The sequence below is a fragment of the Typopeltis vanoorti genome, chromosome 11 (assembly GCF_054136105.1).
Source record: "Typopeltis vanoorti isolate ZY-2024b chromosome 11, IOZ_Tvanoo_1.0, whole genome shotgun sequence".
Taxonomy (NCBI): domain Eukaryota; kingdom Metazoa; phylum Arthropoda; class Arachnida; order Uropygi; family Thelyphonidae; genus Typopeltis; species Typopeltis vanoorti.
This window is the reverse complement of record NC_143559.1, coordinates 35,767,567-35,793,523: the sequence shown is the minus strand read 5'-3', so window position 1 is coordinate 35,793,523 and position 25,957 is coordinate 35,767,567. Positions and strand designations below refer to the sequence as shown.

Here is a 25,957-nt window from a genome sequence, read left to right as displayed (position 1 = left end):
AAGTTATATTACCTTCAAAGTAACAAACAAAAACTTTATTATAAAACTTATATTACAAAAAAATTTTTGTGTGCTTAATTTTGTCGATGTAACCTATAAAATCCTCATTAATATACAAATCCCGATATCAACAGATCAATGTGTTATTTTGACAAACTCTTGCAGTAATATATGCAAAATAACTGTCTTTTCACCTGTTATTTTTTATCTTCTACTTTTATATTATCAGCATGTCTATATTTTAAAGTAATGGTGTTTATTATCAAAATAAATTTTATAATATTAGTTTTATAAACACCTACATTATATTGATGAATACTGAAGAACGGCAGTAATAAAGGAACTTTCGTTCTCGATATGTTTTGGATAAGACACTAAATGTTTTAGAAGCTATTAATAAATGTATGATATTTAAATTATTTTTCTACCAAGTTAGAAATTCTGATCATCCTAATAATACATCACTACTTGTTATTCAAATCCCAGCTTAATATTTAGGTATTCTAAAAGAAGATAAACAGAATAGCATCTCCTATCCAACGGCATTCGTTTAATCTGTTCCAGTTTACGTGTACCAGAGTGTGGCCAAGTTCATACCTGACCGCAGGAAATATTTATGACAGTTTTTGCTCAGCGCACCGTAAACAGACACAGGTGAATGGACTAAATGATGGTGTCACGAGCTAATGGAATTTCAGTGCCGACGGCACGTTGGCGTCACAGTCGTAAAACTGTGTTTACATGCCTTTCGTACCTCTTTCGCTTTTTATTTTTAAATGCACCTCTCACTTTTGCTTTCTGAAGCAGCGTTCCTTGGCTAAAAGCCTTCATATTTTGACAAGAAATATTACAAAATCTGTAACAACGCCTTTGAAGGAATGTTAAAAATAATACATTCTAACAATGTACTGGAAATATGCAATAGTAGTCATGAAAGACTTCACAGAGAGATATGCTATTTAAGGCTATTAAAATAGCCTTTCTACGTGCCTATTGCAAAGGTTAATGACCTAAGGTGGTGTTTTCCTGGCTGAAAAGAGGATACAAAACAATCGTGTCCTATTTCACGACTCTTAAGCCTAACAGTTCCACTTCCTGAATGTGTATCCAAATGTTACACCCTACTAAGTGAATACAACGTTGATGGACCTTGATGTAAAGTATTCGCTGATTGGAACATATCAAGCTATTGACTGGTGTATTTAAAACAGAAAAGATTTCTTCTTTCTTGTGACTTACCATGAGGAAACGAAATGAACTGCTATCTACAACATATTCAGTATGTCATATGAGAGAGAAAGAGATAAAGAAAGCAAGACTCAACCATTTTAAAATGGAGAAAATACAATTTAGTAGTGTTAAAGAATTACATTTGTGTAATCACCGAGTGGCCAGTCGGATAGTCGTTCCACATGAACTATATTATCAAAACTTCTATTATGAAGAAAATGAATTCAGTGCTTTCACGTTCATAACTGTTTAATGATTACTATTTCAGAGAAATTGGTATTCATATTCTCCTTCAACCAGTATAAATCAAGAAAACTTCCTATGACTAGGCCCCGAAGGTAGTGGTACAAAATCAAGTTAATCTTACTTTAGCCAAAGACCGTTCTGTAAACATTATGTGGCATGACCCTGGATTCGGTATGAAATTCTAATAATAAAATTGTTATAAATAATAAAAATGTAATAAAAGTTTCTATAAAATAAAATACGAAAAATACCTTGAGAAACTAAAATTTTAAGTGAAACATAAGCAACGGAACTCTCATTTATGAAACATTCAAGTGAACAGAATATATAGAGATTAAAAATTGCCAGAAAAATCAATAATGCAAAGACATATGTAAAACTTAAGCAAAATTATAAATAATAAATTTGAATAAGCATTACATTCACTTTGCTATATTTAAAGACTTGATAATTCTATAAACAAAATTGGAATAATAATAAAAAAAAAACGTGGTGAAGGCTTAGTGGAATCAGAAAAATGCCGATTATATACTATATTATATATAACAGTACATAATAACTTGTCACAAAAAGCTAAATTTTGTTTGAATAAATCCAAACATTCCAATAAAAATATCGTTCGTAAGAAATAAAAAAATAGCTCATCATAAAGTTTAAGGAAAACGAAACAAAACACGACCAGAAAGTAGTGCATTGATTAGTAGTTCTGATGTTACTACAGATGTGTACTGAAAGGCAAAGCAGAAAAATTAAACGCGATTCAAAACTTAAATAAGAGTGCATCATCTGACAACCGTTTCTTCATTTCTGAGATGTAACGTTTTTGATGGTTAAAATATACTGTATAATGCAGGACAAACAATAAAAGTTAAAAGCCGAAATATTTGAAACTACTAAGAACTAAGTAGACGGTGCAATTTAGGAAATGTAAGCAAGACACACAACATTTATCAAAATGATGCAATAGTCGAAATATTTCATAATTTACAACTAAATTTTAGGCCCTTTAGAAGGGGAAAAATTCCATTAATATTAAACGCTTTAACGGCAATGATGAATTAAAGGGAAAAAAAAGTGCATATGTTGATCAAGCATTTTAGTAAACTGTTACTATTCCGAACTCTTTCTTTTTTAATTTTATATTAAAACTGGTCTGTATTAGAAACTTGAAATGCTGTCATTACGCTACACTTTTTTTTAAAGGTGATAAACATGCTTAAAGTTGCAAAATTCCTTTGGAAACACGCCCAGGAAAAAAAATGACATAACCGTCTAATACTTAATTGAGTTATTTAAGTCAATATCACTGGTGTTGTTTCCAACGGTAGCAAAGTAAAACAAAAATAAATATACGAGGACAAATTGTAAGTGCACTGTGGCATTTCTGCTCACGTATGTATGCCGTTTTATAAATTTTATTCGTTTCAGTAAAGAATCTGAAAGAGCGGGTGATTTCAGAATGGAATATTCCTTAACATACTCTCCCAAAAGAACTATTTTCAACCATTTCAGTCTTTAGTAAAAGATATTTTATTCGAATCTGTGCTTCATGTCACCAGATGTAACTATAAATAAAGGCAGCGAATTCTGAAGTGGCAATGAAGAAGTAGAATACAGTAGTTTAAAGTTAATACAAATAAAAATTTTATTTTATTTCTAGAAAATAATACTGCCAACTTAAAATCGAAAAGAGTGTTATAGATTTTATGATTGCATATGATGAAAATGAACTTCAAGGAAATTTTTATGCGTCTACTGGACAAAAGAAAATCATTAAAATGTCTATTTTTATTTATTTATTTAATTACTGTGAAAACTTGATTCCAAGTTATAAATTTTTTTTTCCCCAAAAATAGAAACAAATTTTAAGTATAAAAACAAAATTTTCATTCTCTTCACAACATGAGCATCAACATCAGCATTGTTTGTAAAGGAAGCTATTTCTTCTTCTACAAAACTTCTTTTTTTTGAAAGGGGCGGGTGATACTTCTTAGTTACTTGATTCTATGGTTCAAAAGACAAACTTCCTTAGTGTACTACTTCTGTTTGTTAATTCAGAGGGCTTGGTAGGTAATGTAAGATTAGATAAAATTCTCACAGAATCAATCCAAGGGCGCTTACTTAAGAGTAGTTAGCCTTGGCTAAATGTTTCGGATGTAGTATGAACGCGAAAAAGAAAAAAAAAAAAAAAAGTTTTTCGAATTTCTATTCAGTATACTAATATCCAATCACGAATGTAAATCAAATGAATCATCGACACGTTTATCTGGTGCTTCATATTGCCAAGACAGAGAACAAATGACATTTAAAAGGCTGATTTTACTGATGGGAATAACTAAGTTCAAATTTAGAATGCGAAGAACATTTATATGGGATTTTCAGATAAAATGCAGTTAAGAGATTTCCTCCAAGAAACGTTTCATTCGATAAAACAGACAAAGTTTGCCCGTACAGTACTGGCAAACTGAGAGACATTCGTTTCATGATTTCGCTGTTGCAGTAACACTAAAGAACAATAACTTTTAGTGAAATTATATTTTACTCTGGTGTAAATTGACAGGCTGATGTTCAATCCGTTGGCATAAATATTTTATTGTGCAAAATTTCTTTAATACAAATTTTCAATACAGAGTACTGGAGGAAAGTGAGAAAAGCTTGTTTCACTTCATTAATAATAAAATAAAATAAAAAAAATTAAGTATAGTTATTCAAAAAAGCAATTTATTTTTTTTTTGTTTTTTTAGATTTTTAACCTGGTGAGAACTAAATACTTCTTTTTATTGTTTCATTCACAAATTAATCCTTTAATCAAGCATTTGAATAATAAGACAATACTGTGCGATATGAATGTATTAAGGATTTTCTGATGATTCCACAGTCAAAGTAAAGCGACATAAATGAATACTCATTTAACCGCACAAAGGATGGATCGACGAAGTAAAAAAGGCACATCTGCGAAACAGCCGAAAAATAAAATCAACATTATCAAGCGGGAGACAGGGCTGTCGGAACCTATTGAACAATTAAGACAATATCTAGGAGGGAAAAATTGTCATCTCCACCACAAGAATACCGTTTTCTTCATTTTACATATTTTCTTAGATTTAGGAGCTGTGTATACCATCAGAGTAATTCTAAGGAGACTACTGGAATAATAATTAAAAAAAATTCTTTCAAAGAGAATTTTAATTTCTTTATAAGTTAAAAAGTCTTGTGCTGTGATTAAAATGGATGAGAACAAAAAGATATACAGATATTTCTAAACACTATAGTAAATAAATTCCATCTTCCATTCTGCATAATATACATTACACACACTTCTGTATATGTAACTATATACAGAAGTAATGATGCAGGATTGATGAAAGGTGTGTGGGTGGGGGGGGGGGGGGTTGTGAGGTGAAAGAACAGGATTCGTTCACATAAAAAAAAAAAAAAATCGAATTAATAAACCCAAGCTACTGGAAACGAAAATGACAAAAGGTTACGAAAAAGTAAATTTCTCAAATATTATTAATTTTGCTAATAACGCCTACATCTTGAAAATATAAATATTTTTATTCTACCGTTGACATGATTTGGAGGGGAACCAAAAAAGGGAAAAGCGTTATTACGCTGGTTCGTTATTTCTTCATTTAATTAAAACAGTCACAATGAAAGTTGAAGGAACCGCATGTCCGTGAATACTTTCATGGTCCTGTCGTTATCTACCGACAAAACACCTGTATATAGCTGCCAGCTATAAGGATTTCCGGTGGTCAGTGATCACGTGATTTTCTGTAACCTTGTCCGATCACGATTTCTCTTTTTTATTTTCGAAAGCAAGCTGGTGATACGATCACTTATTAGTAAAGGATAATAGCTAGTTACAATTCTCTCTCTGAAGACTTTTCATAAACTGGCCCTGAAAATAGATTATATCGCATGCTCGCTACTAATGCGCTACAGCAACGTGTGTATTTAACGAACTACATGAGAACTGATAACGCTTAGCAACTCTTAAACGGTCTAATAGTTATACGACATTTCCTAACGCATCGAATTTATCTATGAAACGAGAACCAGTAAGGGATGTTCGAAGAGACAGTCTACTAATCATTGTGTTTCATATATCTCAGCAGAAGTATGCAGTCCAGACCTGTCAAGCTCGAGAACGTATCGAGAGGTGGGAGGGGAAGTGAAAGTATGGCATCAGAAGTTCCTGAACATATGAGAGAAGGAGATTCATTCATAAAGGATTTACCTCTCGCTCTCAATAAGATGGATTCATTGCCAAAATCTCTACTTGAAGTTTATTTTCGATAAAAATTTTGGTAGAAACATGCAGAAATAGTTAATTTAATATTCGCATTAAAAAGATAAACTATTTGAAATACCCTTTCATGTAGTTTAAATTATTTTAGTTTTGAAATATTTAATCTAATATTTCTTCAAGAACTGTCAACTGAACTGAATAAAAAGCTAAACAATTGCTTTAAACATTTATTGTTGGTATGGCATCTCAAAAAGGAGTCCAGTGAAACGCAGTGTAAGCTGTCTATTTGTAAGCTCGTGTGTGTGTGTGCGCGCATTAATTTAAATCCATTTAACCATATAACCACGAATGCTTGCACGTAATTATGGGGTGGGTGTGGGAAATACTATCGGGAAAAAAAATTCCATCACATATCCTCGAAAGAGTTCACCCAGTGGTTAGGACATCCGCTCTCAAACCAACATGTCGCAGGTCTGAATCGCGCTGCGGGCATGGATGTTCCTGATTGTCTTTTGTGGTGAGAGGTTTTTTTTTTTTTTTTTGGATGTAGATTTACTGAACAAACCTCGATAATATAACTACGATCGAATGTTCTGGAAATATCAAGAGCGACACATTTATATATACGATGATATAAATATACGATGGGCTGTGCATGTGAGAGTGGGACCTCCCACGATGTGTCTCTTCACCCCATGGAGGTCTGTTGATGACGATAATAACAACATTTCTCCAAACTTTTCCATGACACATGTCCACTGGAGAGTTCGCCCGTGGTTCTAGATAGGCAGATTCCATACTGGTGGTCGTTTATTTGCCTCTATAGCGGAGAAACTGACTGATAATTTTCTCTATTAGTAAATTTTTATTTGTAAGCTTCCTATAACAGTACAAAATTCTATTTTGGAGATTATCTCTGGATATTCTGTATCTATTTTGGAGAGAATGAATCGATAGATTGACAGCAGACTTATTCCCCTTTTTTGGATTAGGCTAGATGTATGTTTGCACTCACACGCACTCGGTCTGTTTCGAATGGGACTATGGAGGTTCTGAAGTGCCTTTTTTGTTAGAAACAGCTGGGTTCGAATCCATTTTCAACGCAAAGAACTTTTTAATCAGGACTTTTTACTAGAAGATAAGTAGCCGGTCTAATATAGAGTTGGAAGTTTTTTTTTTTCTTCTTCCTGAAACTCGCATTTTTCATCCTGCAAAATAGGCAAACTGCGCAGAAGCACACAGAAATAGTTAATTTAATATTCGCATTAAAAATATATAAACTATTTGAAATACCCTTTCAAGTAGTTTAAATTATTTTAGTTTTGAAATATTTAATCTAATATTTTCTTCAAGAACTGTCAAATGAACTGAATAAAAAGCTAAACAATTGCTTTAAACATTTATTGTTGGTATGACATCTCAAAAAGGGGTCCAAAGTGAAACGCAGTGTAAGCTGTCTATTTGTAAGGCAAATGAAAGTCATAAATACACTATGCAGATAGAATTAATTGTCCTATCAGGGCATTAATTAGGTTTCAAAGAAGCCAATTTAATTGACCGTGACTGCTACTGAGCTAACACGCAAGAGGAAAATGGGACATAACACAATAGTGTTTTATCTTATTAAGAGATTGAATGTTTAGAAGTTTTCTATCAGAACGTATACAAGTTTTTTTTTTTTAATTAAAATTCTATCATTGGTCTTCAACTCATATGTGTTTTTGTATAAAAACAAATTTTATTTATATCTTGCTTGCATTAAAAAAATATTTTTTTACGCATAGCCTATTTCGTTCATTTTATCTTTTTTTATTTTAAAAGAATTCAAAAGAACATTTGTATCATTAAATTAAGCTATCTGGAAGAAGCACACGGTCATTCCAATTATTTTATTTTTGTTTCTCGCTGAAACATTTGCTTTATCATAATTAGTTATATTACGTTCAGTCTATTGAGATTCTAGTGTTAGAAGGTGTAGAATTTATTTGTTTCTGTTAATTCAAGTTGAAATATATATTTAATTACTTCATAGCTAAGTTACGAATGATGTTATAAATTTCAAATCTCTGTTCTCCAAAAATATTAAATAATTGTGTATATTAGTCAGAGTTGGTTTGCAGGAACAAAAATTGGTGTTCCATGTTATATAACAACTGTATTTCCATTTGGGCATAGCTGACATCTTCAATTCAAAAAGAAGATTGTGGTACAGAACTAAATAGCTAACTTATCTGCAAGCTTTAGATTATAGTCATCCCTCTAGATAAGAAAAAAACATTTAAAGTATCAATTTATTGAGTGAGAACAGTTATTGTTATAAAACGAAATGAATATCTTTTCGTTTTTTTTTCCTCCGTCCATCTTATTACCATTGTCGTGAACAAATTGGAATAGCATTCACACCCTAACTTCTGTATATCAAAACTGGGAGAAATTGCTCTTTCGTATGTATATCCATACGTATACATACATTTAGGATTTTGTATACATACTTCCTATCGAAATTTAATAGCAAAGTATGCATGTACGAAGTGAAAATTAATATGAATATTTATAATATTCTTATAATGAATACTGGAATAAAAGAAAACTTTGAGAGAAATAAAACATAATTCAGAAGAATCATTTTAAGGATTATTATCCATAAATTTTTGGTATGACCTTTAGATCAAGTAGAACAAAAATAAGTAAGAAAATGATTATAGACAAATCATAAAATAGTGTGTTTTGTAATCTTATTCTTATACTCGTATAGTGACATTATCGTCAGAAGTTGAAACTATAACCATTCTCTGCGTACTCGCGCGCGCGCGCAAACACACAAATTTTGTTTAACCTAACTTTGCAATTAAAATTATCCAAATGAAATGACTATACATTTCAATACTGATCTCAGATATCAAATTTTATTAATTTTCATCAAGCGGGGGGGGGGGTGATTTAATCATTAAGTAATTTTGATTAAAAAATGGCAACGAATTTTTTTTTTAATTTTGATACTAACGAGGCAAAAGAATAAAATAGTTCTGTTAGGAACCGTTATCAGAAAGAATAACCTGTATGAAAGGACAAAACGACTTATCAATACTTTCCGCGACAACGCACCAAAAAAAAAAAAGTTAAATCGTTCCGAAATCATTACTGATCATTGCTACATTCGATCTATTAATGCAGGATGATAGTACAGTAAATGAGCTCTGTTAAAGAAGGTTGCAATTAAACGCAGAAATGTAATATCCAGATGGAATTTTCCCCTCGGAACTTTCTCCATTATTACATTCACTGTATTATACTAGGAACGACAAACAGAAAGAAAGGCTTGCTCCAGTTTTTTTTTTCTCCTTCCATTTAACGTTTAATAATAAATCTAGGTCACGTAGTGTGAACACAATGGATGAAAAGATTCATGGTGGTTCAAAGGTGGAAGGGGAGTGATGTCCATTAAGGGAAACATTATAGTGCATATTTATTATCCGTTACGACAGTTGTGGTAGATAAAACAGTAGTTGCTGCAAATACAAAACGAGCAACAAAAGGAGATTATCTGCCTGACATAGCTGAGATAGTGGAAATACTTGATACAGCATGTCTCTAATAGTCACATCACAACTGTGTCAGTTATAATTATATGCAGTAAAGTATTTATTATTCTAGTTATAATGAACCAGACTACGTGAAAATTGAAAACTCAGTAAAAAAAAGAAAAAAATGGGTCTGTTTCAAACCCTATTTCTTACTAAATTGAACGAATCTGGCAAATAATTTAGAGTGAAATAAGACAAAAAGAAGTAGGTATACGTATGCAGTATTTAACTTTAAAAAAAAATCAATGAATGTTTATTAAATTGCTATTTACGTAGGTATTATGGACGGAATTGATGCTATTTCACCAGGTGTCTTGAGGGAATGTGCCAGAGAGTTAACAACAGCTTTTGTATATCTTTTCAACATGAGTCTCTCACTGGGTCAAGTTCCAAAAGAGTGGAAAGAGGGTAAAATTGTTCCAATTCATAAGGGAGGTGATAAGAGTAAGGCTTTGAATTATAGACCAGTCAGTGTGTCTGGAGTTGTGGTCAAGGTATTAGAGAAGTTAGTTAGGAATAAAGTTCAGAATTGGGTTGACAACAGAAAAATACTCTGGTGGCCAGCATGGATTTACTGAAGGAAAATCGTGCTTTAGCAACCTGCTTACTTTTTATAATGAAGTGACAAATGCGTTGGATAAGGGTATTGCATATACAGTGGTATATTTAGATTTTGCAAAGGCGTTTGATAAATTGCCACATGACAAGCTGGTAATTAAATTGGAACGGATGAGGCTGAACAGTGGATTGGTTCACTGGATTGGAGATTGGTTGTCTGATAGGTATCAGCGAGTTGTCTATGGAGGAGCGATATCCCAAAAGAGGAAAGTTACTAGTGGTGTACCTCAAGGGTCTGTTTTGGGTCCATTGCTGTTTAATTTGTATGTAAATGATATCTGGAGAGGTCTGAATGGTGATGTACAGTTGTTTGCAGATGATGCAAAGTTGGGCAGAGCTATCAGGAGTAGTGTGGATGCTGTAGCTTTGCAAGAGGAATTGAATACACTGTCTGAATGGGTAAATAAGTGGGGATGTCAATTCAATGTTTCAAAGTGCAAGGTTTTGAAATTTGGGAAGCAGAGATGGGATATAAAGTACACAATCGGTGCGAATATCTTGGAAGAGGTAGAGGAAATGAGAGATCTGGGAGTGATTGTAGACAAGGACCTAAAATTTCGGGGACATGTTACTAAAATAGTGAAGACAACACAGCGGATAATGGGAATGATGCGGAGGACATTGACTTGTAGAAGTAAGGATGTTATGGTTCCTTTGTATAAGGCTTTGATCAGGCCACATATGGATTACTGTGCACAGATCTGGTCACCTGGTTTTCAAAAAGATGAAATTGCGTTGAAAAAAGTTCAGAGGCGATTGACTAAGGTGGTTTCTGGTCTCTGGAATGTAGAGTATGAAGACAGATTGACAAAATGCAATTTGCATAAATTGGTGGATAGAAGGAGGAGGGGGGGGATATGATTGAGACATATAAGCTGTTAAGTGGTTATTACCAGATTAACGTCGGGGAGGTTTTGCACAGAATGGGTGAGGATAGCAGGAGAACAAGAGGTCATTCCTGGAAGCTGTATAAGGAGGGTGTGAGCAAGGGAGTGAGGAGTAGGTTTTATGCATGGAGAGTGGTGAGTGATTGGAATGCTTTGCCCGAGAGTGTGGTGTGTGCAGAGCCAGTGAATATATTTAAGGCACAGTATGACAAACTGTGTGTGTAACAGTGGACCTCCCACGATGAGTCTTTGACTCCACGGAGGTTTTTATAATAATAATATTTAAAAATACATTCAATTAGTTATTTTATTTTTTCTTTGCATTGATGAACAATGCAAATAAAATGAATAAATAAAAAATAGGTATTTTCCTTTTTTTTTTTTTTTTGAGCCATTTAGGAGGAACACCAAATGGCTAAATGCACCTTTCGTAAAAATTGCATGAAGCCATGTCGGAAGAAGACACTGTAAAAAATTAAAATAATATTCCGACAATTTTTACAGTTTTCTAATTGTTTATAATATATCTCAATTCCTCACTTAACAAGGCTTCGCACTATACATATTTTGCTATTAGAAAACAGTTTCCATTATATGAATCATTCTTGCTATCACACTAATAATATTTAAGTTGGGAACATCGTTGTCATATCCAGTATTTTTCTAATTTTTTTTTTGGGGGGGGGGGGGGTCCAAACCTCAAAATAACTGAGGACAAAGCGAATGTAAAACTTACAGAGTGTCATCATGATCAAACAGATTGCTTTGACGAGATGGAAAAGCCAAATGTAAAAAAAAATATGTGGTCACAAAACCGGAATAATTCGATTGAAAGTCTTAACCACAGAAACTCTGCATGATTTTAGTAGCTATTTTCATACTTTCATTTGGCAGATTTACAACACATGCACTGATATATGATACTAACGGCGCTACTAAGTCGTCAAGCTCTGTAGAAGGAAAGACATATCCTACTGCCATAATGCTCGGAGTTCTATCATCTTCAAATTGTGATCAAGATGACGTGTGACCTATTTAGAATTCTTCCTTTCCAAACAGCTACACCAGCCAAACAAATACCAAATGCTATTCCGAATATTGCAAGGGAAATTTTTCTAATACGATATGGCTTCAATTATCTCCTCCTATAGAATCCAGTATTTAAAGTAAATGTTTCAAATATTAAAATAAATAAATAAATAAATAAATAAATACTCGAACAAATCTTGTTTAAAAAAAAGATATATAATCATTAAAATTCTGACGTTGAATCCAATTTTTTCTCCGACTGATTGCAGAGACTGATTAGTTTAAAGAAACAGGAAGCAAAACAGAACACTGTCAAAATGCAGTGCATTTAATTCTGTTTTGTTTTTTATCACAGCCATCGACGAAAATATTCTAATTAACACATTTTGGACATAACTATTCGGCAAGCACAAAGTATTTGAAGATAAACTGTCATACGTTTGGGTATGTCTGACATGCTGCATTTACCTTATATTTTTCCAATCAAATTCTATTCTTGCTAGAAATTTTTTTTGTCAATTTTCCTATGTAATTTTCCTCATGTTCATCCTAGTGTGAAATTTCTGACAGGAAGCAGCATCGTTATGCATTAGCGAACGTTGACAGAAAATATTGCTAGCAAATACTCAGAGAATACTCAACTTTTCACCTTCTCTAAATAACAAGCTGGGCGAAAATCACAAGCGTATAAACGTAAAAACTTATTACCGACTACAAATCCAAACATTTCTATCTTGTTTTCTTGTGTTTAATTATTCACTATCACATTAAACGAATGATTTGTATTGCATTTATCTCAAGAATAATTTTATTTTTGTTTTTTAAGGATCATTTAAGGGAAAAAAATTAGGCAGGATTAATAAGAAGTCATACACATTCGTAATGAACTGTATGATCAGCCTTGGAATTCTAGTTACAAAGATAAAATCGATTGAATGCTCTTGTTCAATCTTGACTAAATTTTTGTTGCTTAAAGGGCCTTAAGCCTCTGTCAAAAGTTTCGTCATATTGATTGAAGCGAATTTTACTTCAAATCAAATATCTATAATTGGGTAGAATGATAAAATCCGACAGATTCTCTCGCGGAAATATACGAGGAATCGTAACCAAAACAAAATTCGGATCAACATTTATTGCCATTTTATCAAATACGTATTAACATTTTGCGTATGGATAAGTTTACGGGACTGTCATTGCTAAAGCAATACTACATAGTGTGAATCTTGCCCAATTATCTGAACTTTGGGTGTGGTGAAACAGCTGTGGTTCACAATAACGCCCTCGTCGCTATTGTATGACACCTGCGCAGTGGATAACAAAAACAGCCTTGCTCAACATTATCCCCTATCAGAAAAGCCACCTGGAAAATGTTAATTTTCTATGGCTTCAACAGCAAGCGGAAGACACCACAGTGAAGAGATAAACCTAAAGCGAGCGAGAGAGAAGGATGCTATAACCGCATGAAAAAGGCCTTGGCAAACTAATGCTAGTTCCTAAAATTATTTTTGCAACGCATGTTTTTTTTTTATTCATTGGTTTTTAGATTAGAAGAAATACTGCTAAGATTATAAAACTGTGTTCTCTGGTCGGTTTGTGAATTATGCAGAATATAAAAACCCCGCCAACTCTAAATGAGACCATCTGACTTATCTCTAGAGCTGCATATCCCTTATAAGTGTTTTCATATTTTCCACAGTAATTTGACCACACGAGCGTTGAGTTTTGAGAAAAGAACGACATGAACTTAAATTCCATATTCAAGGCTTTGTCTCTTTTGTAAAGCTTGGCAAAACTAATGTAATTAAGAAAAGAATTTGCTTGTTATCAAGATAATCAAACTTTGCTTAAAAGTCGCCTGAATAATACCTTTCTACCGATGTTATAAATCGGTGGAAGAGAGAAATTAATCCATCAAGACTTAAAGAACCATTTAGAAATAGTATTAATTAAAAAGGCACTCTGTATTGAAAAAAATTAATAATATTTTATAATTAAAGCAATCGTTAAAGTTCATTATCCCAAGAATAATATTAAAGCGTACAATTATAAAATAAGGTATGTTTTTAAGTTTAAGACAAGGCATCAAAACAAGGAATACCCGCCGTGCGGAACTAATAATGTTAGGTGGAACAAACATGACAATACGCATGCATGCACACTAATTACATTACTAGTTTTAACTAAAGAAAACATGAAGATATCAAGAGTAACCCTTCGCAACTGCTCATCTCTGTCTTGTTGGAGGTGATAACTGGTTTGCTAGTTTGGTCATGCGCCAAAACTTATCAGATTACTTTTTCTGGACGACGGAAGAAATGGGGGAGATGGGAGGGCTACAGAAAGACTGGCAGGAAGATAGAATGCGATGGCAAATCTGACAGTGTGATTGATGGAACTTGCAGCACACATGGGTAAAAGAAATAGCAGTACGGAAAATTGGCCCCGACTACCACGTAGTCAAAAGAAGCACTAAACGATATACGATTTGAGGTAAATCACGGCATGTCTATGAGTATTGTTTTTTTCTTCTGTTACAAACATTATCCAACACAGTGATTATTGCTTAAACGCATCGTGAGCTAGAAATGGTATAGAAATTGTGAGCTAGAAGATTAATGCTGAAATAAATGTTGGGGTTTATAAATACGTTTAGGGATGCCTTAATCATTATTTCTTACACCTACACATAATTTTTATGGAAATCCAGCCCACCAAAAGTTATGAAATTTATTGCATGATTTTAAACCGTGGGTGAGAATTAGATAATTTAGACAATTAATCTAGAGCACTGGTTCCCAAGGGTAGTCATCACGCGACCATTTCTTTCTTTATAAATTTTCTTTGTCACATTTTCTCACATTACTTTAAGAATTTTTGATTTTTCCGAAACCAATAAAGAAATTAATTCAAGTGAGTAAACGGCATGTGTTTCATTCTAATAAAGAACTGATTGGCATACACTCACAATAAAAAAAACATTAACAAATTGGAAAAATTAGCAATGCATATTCTCTATCATCACACATCGAATTATGCAATAGACTTCGAGTTCTGACGACTTCATGGAAGTCTGTCTCGCATTAAAACAGCCAGAGAATATCCTTTTGGAGAATCAGCTAAGACCAGGAGAATTATGTATCTTACCTATTGAAATTGTATATGTTTAAGCCGGGTGACTGTTTCGGAGGGACAGAAACTAGTTTCCGCTGGGAAAAAAGAACTCTGCTGCCTCCGTCTGAGATTGGCTTATCGTTAATACTGATGCAAAGTAGAATCCATATTATTAACAAGTAGAATATCCAAGCAGAGGAATACGATAGATTTCAGAGCTTCAAATATCTTTCAAAGTATTCATTGCCAAAATAACCCCTCAGAAAGTACGATAATTTTAGAATACCAAAAAGGGATACATAGTCATTTATGGCATATATTTCATAAAGAAATCATAAAAAGACTTAGTAGTAAACCTCATTAAAAAAGGAAGCATAACAAACGATATTTGTTCTTGATACTATAAAATTTCTAAAGTGACCGAGTTTAGAAAAATAAGCCATTGGCATGAGTTGCCTGATACTGCACTACTTAAAAAAAAAACAGCATTTTTTTCCCCTTTTACAGTGCTCTTGATTAAAGGTCTTGCTGATCTGACACTTGTTTCGAACTGTTAATTCCTATCAATTCAGATAAAAATGAAAACATTTCATGTTTCTATCATTTTCATAAATATTTATATACAGATAGGGAATCCAAAGTTGTAAATATTTCGTGTGCACAGAGAACATAAATATAGTCTAAGAGAGGATTATAAGTGGCGATATTTCATACCTTCAATGCTTGAGTTAGAGGGCCTTTGGCAGTTTTAAAATATATACGGTTCCTTGAGATACTAATATTCAAGTAAGTAACAACTTTGCTAGTACCACCTCTTCATTCATAACTTGAAAATAACTTTTAACGCTTCAATTAGTTTAGAATCAAACTTTATTAAAAGAAAGGCAAAAGGTAAAAAAAATTCAAGATATCTGCCATGCTATGAAGCTTTTAATCAAATATACTAATAAAAAGAAGATTTGTTATATATAAAAAAAAGGTATGAAATATGTTCTCTTGGACCTATTTGATACCTTAGTGCAATACCAAAGACACATCCGAAGGTTTGAATTTTCATAAATTCTCATTCACTTTTCTTACTTGTAAAAAGGCAAATAATGTCAAATTAGATTACTTGATACTGAGTAATTATTTCATCTAAAATACCCGTAAGGCTACATCACTATCACACGGGTTTTGCCTAAATATTATGTACGAGTGTTGTGATTTGTAGGGGGGGAAAAATTGGACTCACAGGTGGTTCCGAAACGCACGATTCTCTTTAAGTGTTGTCGTCAAATTTAGATATGAACGCAGCAAAGTCTTGTGTGGTCTGTATCACTCAAAAAAGTTTGTGAACTTATCGTGTATTTAGTGCTATGGATGGGCGAACATAGTAATCGAGAATCCTACTCTATATAAAAACACACGACACATTTTCAAGCTACTTCAGATCTCTAATAAATGTTAAAAATCGTTCCCAGATACTACACGTCTATCCTTAAAATATAAAAGCAAATGCACATCTCGTATTTTAATTACTGCATTTTTATATTATGAAACATTTCAATTAAATTAAATAATTTTATACTTATCTGTATATGATTTAATAAAGCTAGAAATCCTGTTGAAATTGAGATCAGCAGTCAAAACAGTTAATAAATCGGTATAATAAGTTTTCGCGAATTATCTTAGCATTCCAAACTATACATTTCCAATAACAGAACACACATAAACCTTACTGCAGTCCAATTGTTTTTCCCGTGAAATGAAATAATGACAACTTAGTCAAAAGCAATATTGCCACTTAATAATAAATATTCAGGAATTTTAATTACAGACGCATGCATTATAATCTCTTAAATCTGGCATCATTCAGAACCAACAGCTACTGATTTACGAAAAACTGCAATTTTGCGAAAGTACCACAGTATTAATTAATTATCTGCATAAGTTTATTAACAGAAATTATCTGTTATGCAGATAATTTCTGTTAATAAACAGAAATTATCATGTTATAGAAACATAACAGATAATTTCAAATATAGCATTTTTTGTATTTTTTATTTATTTATTATTACTATTATTTTTTTTTTTTTGCAAATATTCTATACGTTTGAAATTGAAATAAATAAACTTAAAACGAAGCAAATGAAATATGGAAATATTTTCATATAAGTGACCCGAATACTTCATACAGTTAAACGGACTGATAACGTACAAGGTGTACTATAATTTTAAAAATTCAAGTTCTTGGAATATAGAACTTGTCAAGTTTTACTGCACCACGTGCAAGTAAAATTTGCATGTAGCTGGTTACTGTACCAAAGAAAAAATATGTTTATAGATGCACTTCAGCACATCAATATAGAATGGAATATCTTTGAAAATACCAACCTATGATCCAGATTTCTTATGACTATAAATAACTGGATTGTCAAGTTGAGTGCAATACAAAAATTCCATGAAGAATTTCATTTCAGGTTAGTGGGTCGAGAAATAATTCAAACTCTTCCCTAATTGAATATGAGAACTACTGGCCTTGTAAATCTTTTAGTGTTCGAATACGTACATAATGCTATTAAACAAAAATTTAGTTAATTATCACAGCACATATTACAATTTACTTTATATACTTGGGTTATTTAATAGTATGTTAGGCTTCATTTTTTTTATATACTGTATGTAAAAAAAAAAGCTACACATGTAAGAGAACTTCCTGATATCCTAATAGAACACAGAGAAAAGATCAAAGTTATCGACTTAGTTCAGGGAATATATGAGACAGAAGAAGTAAGTACTGCACTTAGCCGAAACAGGCTTAAGTAGAGTGCATAAAAATAAAACAAAGCTAGGGAAGATGAAACAAAATGTATGAAGTTCATTTTACTATTAAAGTTTAAATTTTGTGATCTTCGATAATTGCATAAAGAAGTAGTGAATTTGGGAAGCTGGAAACTAGAAATGGATGATTTATGGGCCACTGGTTATTGAAAATTAACTGATGTATACTGATATGTATTTAGCACTGTGAATATATCTGGTTCCTCACGTCGTAGACGGGAATCAAACCCAGGTTTGATCCCCGTCTACGACGTGAGGAACCAGATAAAGAGTAACCTTCATCTGGCCTCTTTTAACTAAAAGTGATTTAGCTGGTCTCATACGGGGGGAGGAGGGTTTTTCGTCCCTCAGAACAGGCAAACCGGCCCCGTGAACACACTTCTACAGAAAAAAAATACTTCTACTCCCCCCCTCAACGCCAGGCTTGCGATAAGTCGGTTGCGATCGCATCATGCAAAAACATGCCGATCCCAAATAGATGGAATAAGGCACAACAGGAAGAATATATCCATAAATATATGGATGTTTGTGAAGATGTTAGAAAATGGAAAAGTGTGATCTTACGCTATGCTATGCATAAATATACACACGCTAACCAATGTTTAGGATGGAGAATAATTGTTACACGCATTTATTTGGGTAATGAGTAATATATGAGTTGCCTATTATTTAATATCTTCCCTCCCCCAATTACTGAATTTGTCTTTCTCCCGCTTCTTCCAAGAATTCCGGTTTTCCCTTATAAGCATGAAACCGACCTCGAACATATCTGATAATGGTCTTCAAAAATCTATAGCTTCTGTCTCATGGTGATGGCCTGATAATATTAATATATACCTAGTTTTGAAATAATGAATGGGAAAAAAAAGTTATGACTCAAAGCGGCTTTCAAAGTTTCGGCTGGATATATTATTAGATTATAGACGAAAGGAAAGTCGATGATAACGAAAAAAAAGGCAATTGCAAAGGGATTTGAATTCGACGCAGCTTCAGGATATATTACACAAAAACTAATTATATATATATATATATATATATATATATATATATATATATATATATATATATAGTTATCACTGCATAAAATTTTCCAAGTTTATGTAGTCATAACTGTCATACAATTGGAAATTTAAAAAAACACAAGACTGGGGAGTAAACAGGTTAGAAAATTAAATATAAAAAAATTTTTGCTCCTAAAATGAAGACAAAGTAGGAATCTGTTTATGTGCCTGCCCTCTTGAACAGAAAAGGCTGCGATTTTTGAAATGAAAGAGGAAAACGAAGTCTGTTCGATAGATAAGCCGAACATTAAACGGATATTGACAAGCACTGTTTGTGTTCTTACAATCTTGAAAGGAAAGTGAGTGAATAAGGGTGGGAAATTTTTAGCGGAATACTGCCCATGAAAATACTTACACAAGAGTCATTTATATGATATTAGCAGTCATGCAATAGAGAAGTTGTTCTGTCCAGAAATTGACACTTTTTTTTTAAAGGCTAGTAGTGAAAATAAGCCCAGAAAGAGAAATCTAATCATCTAGTCTGAAGACCTACATATCATATCATCAAAGAGTGAAGGAGAAATAAAATGAGATCATTCTTGCGAAAAGTAAAAACAGGGACATTTAAGGATACTGAAGTGCACAAAATTTTCTTCGCCCCATTGAATAAATGGCATGAGGATCACAATTTAAGAGGGTGGTTATGGAAGATCTTTAAGCATCTTTGAATGGTTGCGCGCTATAAAGTTTCTCAAATGCAGAAGACAAATGAAATGTACTGTCATCAGCGAAAAAAAAATGTCATAAGAGGAAGGGGCTTCAGAAAGGACGCGCCCCTTAATACTCGGATACTGATGAGAAAACCTGAGGAGAGATAGCCATTCACATGATCAAAAGATGAGAGTTTGGAGAGCAAGTTTAGGCAGATCCGATCAAAATGCTCTATAAATATCAAGAGCGACCACATGAGTTTCTTCAAGCCTTGTATCCAAAAGACGAGTGATGCTGAGTAGAAGATTTGTGGATCGAGTGTGGCAGAATCCACATTGCTGATTACTAATTAGATGGTGGGCCTCAGGACTTAAGTTGGTTTTTCCATTTTCAGCAAGTAGTCGAGACTGTTGATTTGACATTCATTGTCTCTCGTTCCTTTAACATAATAAATCCCACAATAAAGTTAATATTCATTAAATCAGGGGCATTATATATTAATTATTATTAATATACAATGATATTATATATTAATAATTATTATTTTTAATATACAAAAATAATAATCTTGTAAATAAATCAGACAACTATTAATTAAAATAGTTTAGATGACTAACATAAGATTTACCTATAAATTTACCTAGTATCAAATTAAAAGAAAAACATTCCACATGTTAAAAAAATGGCACAGTATTGCGAAAATAGAAGATAGGATGCAATTCAAAAAAAGAGTCTACTTCGCTGGCATTTTTATCATTGTTGATATCTGCGTTACTGAAATTTCAGAAGAGTATTTAAATACTCAACAACTAAAATAATCATGTCAGGCATGTAATATCGCTTCTCGGTTGCACAAATCCCTTGCTTTCTTAGTAATCACTGTAAATGTCGGTGTAGAAGACGATATTTGTAGTTTAAAAAAAATGCTAAAAAGGGGACGTCTTGAACTCCGGGTATAAAAGTTGACGGCGAAGGAAAACATCGTCTAGCAATGAAACAGAGGATGATAATCAAGAAGGCGAAGCCACAGTTTCAGATTCAAAGTAAGATTTGTAATATGATATCTCGTATATGACGTCTTAAATGAGGAAAATTTTATTAAAATATAGTAATAAAACATCGGGGCCGTCACCAGATTAGATCGCGCCTGAGGCAAACAATTAAATATCGCCCCTAATGGATTATAAGACAAAAATATAAGAACAGCTCCAATTGCTATTTTGTTTTTATTACAAGGGAAACATTAATGCAAAACAATTACATAATAATATTAATTAAATGCACACTAAAACTGTTTATAAGCTCTTCTAAATGTAAATTATAACCTATGTCGGACTCTATCGTCGATATCGTTGCTAGACAACCAATCTTTCTTGAGTCATTGCTGTTCGCAAATAATTTTTAATCAGTTTAAGCTTGGAAAAACTTCTTTCCACACTTGCTACGATAACAGGAAGTGTTAGCGTAGCAAGCGCAATATGGCTGAACGAGCGCCCTTATTAAGCCGCGCCGTGAGGCAGGCTGCCTCTATGCTGCACTCTGTCGACATTACTGTAAAACATATTTCAAATTGTTTTTAGGTTATTCAGTATTTTGGTTTTATATATTATGTTAAACAATAATGAGTACGATATTAATATATTTTGCATATAAATATTTGTATTTCAGAGATTTATTCCGCAGGACAAGCTTGCTTTTTTTTTTTTTTTTTTTTTTTTTTTTTTGTTTAAATCCTAATGAAACCTTACCGCATAATCATATCAAAACAGTTTTACCGATGGGCAAGAAGGCGTCGTTTATAAATTACAATAAAGAAAAATTTACACATTACTTTTAATTATATTAAAGTAAACGTAATGTGCATGAGGCTATCGGCGGTAAGTGTAAAGGTTGTGGTCGTCTCATACGGCACAAAATAAACATTTTTAAAAGAAATGTTGGGAGTCATTTTATACGCCGGCATAGACGGTGGTTAACTTTTTAGTGGAAGTAGGCCCAGTCGACGAATTAGTTGCCGAAATCGGTTAAACGATACAATATGCCTAGTGTCGGAGATGTTTTACTTTCTGTCCCATATTAAACCCTTTTACTTAAGTTCGTTTCTGCTAAGACTCTCAAGGAACGAACTTCCAGTGCCGTAAGAAACAACTAGATTACAAATTTGGTCGAAACTGGTAGAATAATGCAACCTGTAGAGATTTCCGCGAGGCAAAGGTTTTTTTTTCTTTTTCTACTTTCAAAGTGGATTAGTTCTTCCATTAACTGGAACTGACGATGCAAATTCTGAAAGTGGTAGTTCATTAATAATATTTAACTTGAAACTAATAGTACTCGACCCGAGTAGATTAATTGGTACAGACTAGGTCCTCTGATTGAAAAGAACTAGGTTCCCGTCTAGGACGAGAAAAACCTTTATGAGGAATTTTCAACTAAAGGTGACTTAGCCAGTCTCAGATGGCGATGGATGGACTTTTTCTCCCGCATACCGGCCTCGTTAACACATATCTAACTCGCCCTTAGAGGGATCTAACAGATGACGGCCAAGTCGGCTGCATTAATTTGCCTCAAACCTATAATTAGGGGACTCAACTTCTTGGACAAGTGACTTGGATTCGAATTAATTTGAACCTCGATGGATTAAAAAATGAAAATAAAAAATCAAAGCACTCAGTGACTCGATTCGTGCGCTTTCATCTCTACTACCTTTAACCTAGAGAATAATTTCTTCCCTAATTATTCCCAAAAACTACAATTTGTGCTGGGTTCTTCAAAGTACCAGTGTATCGCTAAAGTTTCCAACTCGTCGTGTAGTAGGCCTGCTATAAAAAAAAATAAATTTAAAAATATCATTAAATGTTTTAGTGATATTCTTCATTGAAATTTGCTGGGTGCGCGACCTCCGCCATAAATAAACTTTCAGCTTCTGATTCTAAGGCAAAAAAAAAAAAAAAAAAGATACGCAAGTATGGTTTAGTTATATATTTAAGAGAAAGAAAAAAAAAAAAAAAAGCAGAGCCCATCTTGGCTTGCTTTTCTTTTACTTTTTTTCAGTTTTGCACACGCTACATTAAATGTTCATAGTAGGTTTTGAATTTATTCCTAATAGATTGGAAAAGCAAATTTATTTTCTTGAGAACCTGGAACGCACAATTAGACAGTTCATCAAAATATCTGTATAACGATAAGTGTTATACAATTATTGTCTTCGACTTTACCCATTGCATTCACTAATACGCATTTTAACAAAAAGAAATTACATAATTCACTCATTACATGTAACTGCTTTATCGATATAATTTTGTTCCAGAAGAAGTTATAATATTTACGCTTGAACAATGACACATTAGTAATTTTTTTTTAATAAAATCATTGCATTGACTTTATCGATGGGAAACGCCAGAAAAATGAGAAGGTGATTTATCTACAAAATAGAATACAAAAGCAAAATTCCTTTGGACTAAATTAGCAATTGGGAGTAAACGCAGATGAGTGGGTTTTGTTGTATTCTTTTTCCTGATATTAAGGCGTCTGATTCTAATTAAAGAAAGGAAATTTTTTCAGAATATCAAGTTTAAATTAATCGTAATCCAAGTAGCAATTTCTGCAATACATAAAAGGATGCGATGCGCACGCAGTTCTATATTAAGAACTATGAGACAGGTACTTCTCGAACATTTTCTTTCCCACACTTACATATTCAAAGCACAATCACTTTCCTATAAATCAACATGAGCATACACTACATGGTGGAAGTGGACTTAAATGTTCTATTGAATTTATATAATGATAGTCTCGGTGATGCAGAAAATATAAATAGTTGGTTGTAGTTGCACAACAGATTTAAAAAAAAAAAAAAAAAAAAAAAAAAAAAAAAAAAAAAAAAACCTTACAGAGATAACGAAGGTGAGAAACCGCACGTGAATTTTTATTAATAATTTCTTTAATTAGTATTATACTAAATTTAAAATATATATATATATGACGTCTATGTTTCATTTTATTCAGAAAATAAATTATATCTATTTTGGACGTTAATAGATGCCCTTATTCAAACATCTCATCTAGATGAAGGGTTGATTTCAATCGAGTCCTGAAAACACAATTTAATAGACCTTCTTGATGACTGATCGTAAGTGTGGATGTCATTAAATTTTAGAGTACGGGAATTAATCAACCGTAATAAATACAATCAGAAATAAAAAGCATTAATATCATGACTGAAAAAAAAAAAATAGTAGTAATGACAGCACGTAGAAGAGATAAAACAGTGTTTTTAGTTAAACTGTTTTTTTTTTTTTTTTTTTGGCTACAGATGCTTTAAATGAAATTAATAGAAGGAAGGCATTTAATGAAAATAATGATACAGTGATATATGATTGGTCTACCTTTTGTAGTGTTAACCCTTTTGGAGCAGCACAGTTCTAGGAAATTAAATTGCTATGGTTTCCTTTGGGATTGAGATACATTTGAAGCGAGTCGTTTCGGTATAAGATTTAAAATTATGTAAATTATGGAATAAAATATCTAAAATATTAACAAAAAAATTATTAAAGTGAATCTCGAAGATAAAATACGCTAAAAAACGGAATAAGTGGGTGAAAGAATTCAGAATATGGAAATAGTAAATAAAAAATTAAAATTTATTATTTAGGTAGCTCAGCTTTATACAAAAACTTGCTTTTCATTTTATACTTTAGCCTAAGAAGCGACCTGAAAGACAAGTTCAAAATACCACTAAAGTTTAATTACTTCAATATTACTAAATCTCTGAATGGATGAATGTATAGCATCTTTACGAACGACTTTATAACGGAGGGGGGAGGACGATCACAATGGTCACCAGATTGTATTTGTCCTCTCATTTTACAAAATAATTCTCTGCGATGTTTCGAGAATGTAGTTCATTTCTCTAAATTTTCTGTGACTATTATTTCGAAGTTATCAAAAATATGATAGAAATGCCGAATAATTCAGATTTTTAGTGAGAAGATTAAATATATTGCATTTTTAAATGATATTTTCCAAAATATTTTCTTGCTAAAATATCCTCTCAATTATTTATACTGGCTTGAATGGCAGTCAGATGTAGATTTATTGTTCATTATTTAAAATTAGTCACTGCTATGTTCTGCAGATCGGCGGATTCAATATATCAATATCGATAAACTTCAAAGCAAACTGGAGAAGTTTCAGGGCACATGGAAAAGTTCACTCAGCATCGTTTTATTCAACGCTGCCGTCACGTTTCCACACTTTTCTGGTTGTTTATATTGGTGTTTTGTACTAATGAATGTCATGGCAAAATAACATTACACGATGTTATTTTGAACAACAAGCAAAGAAATGTATAAAAATAAGCGTAGATCGATTGCACTATGTTCATCATACTTCTAGTGAGTTGCATTGTGATATAAGAAAGTGAATATTATTTGCATGGAACTGCTAACAACCTATTAAAGTCATCTTTAAGACATTCTACGCGCCCCTCCCCCTATTAAAGTCATGTTTAAATTACAATAATAATTAGGGATTCTCAAAGAAGTATCCCACACTGGACTCACCTTGCCTGCATTTCCAGAAATACCATGCAGCGGCAACAGACAATCCTCCGAGCACCACAGTAACCACGAACGTCGCAATCACAATTCCCGCCACCCCACCGGGTGGGTAACACAATTGTGCTGTACACGGCGACACAAGCACCCACAGAAGCATCACAGAGGCAAACCTAGGTTGTATCATAGCGGACAAGGAGTGTTGTTTAGAAGCCAAGATAAATAACACTTAGACCATCACGCCCTCCTTAGCGAGCGAGGGCCACGAACACAACCGTAGCCGCAGCGGTGAACGAAGCAACAGGTTGGACAAGTTTCGGCCCACCTGCGCTCTAACAGGTGCTTCATCGCCGGATGCTATGACGCAGCGTTCGGTGCGGCACACTGTACATCATGAAGTGAAGGAGGGAATGTTTACATAACACACCGGGATTTAGAAACAAAGCTCGTAAACCTAATTCTAGTCAGTAATTCCTTCGTACAGCAAGGGTGGAGAGAGAAAGAGAAGCAGAGAAGCTTCTCAACACGACACACCTCCCGTAGTTGGCGAAACGTGCAGGAACCCAGCAGTGAATGGCCACACGGGCCTCTAGCTACAGTAGCCAAGACCGGAACATGTCCGTGTGTTAATTTCCTGTTTCGCAGGTCTCTTTTTACTAGTCCCACTTCTCCCCTCACTCGCACCGAGTGTAGTCACTGTAATATAGTCCCTGTTGCCTATTTACAAGTTCTTTGCCCGTGACACGTGTGCACGCTTGTTGATTCAGCCGCCAGGCTATTGTTTCGTCTACCTGCTGGGCAGAATGAGACAGAACCACGTGCAACGATATGACCCGGGTTTCAGGACGCTAAATAACAGGGGAAATTACACGCAATTCATTCTTTTCTTTAACAGTGAAACCACCGA

At 33.3% G+C, this 25,957-nt stretch overlaps 1 protein-coding gene across 1 annotated transcript in view; it reads right to left on the bottom strand.

Annotated features, from left to right (window-relative positions):
• Window positions 1–25,710, bottom strand: part of LOC150101442 (uncharacterized) — a 129,953-nt gene extending 104,243 nt beyond the window's left edge. The window contains exon 1 of the mRNA XM_090400496.1: window positions 25,057–25,710. Coding sequence (XP_090256622.1) covers window positions 25,057–25,237 — 181 coding nt within the window. The 5' untranslated portion in view covers window positions 25,238–25,710. The remainder of the gene's footprint in view (window positions 1–25,056) is intronic.
• Window positions 25,711–25,957: the final 247 nt, after the last annotated feature.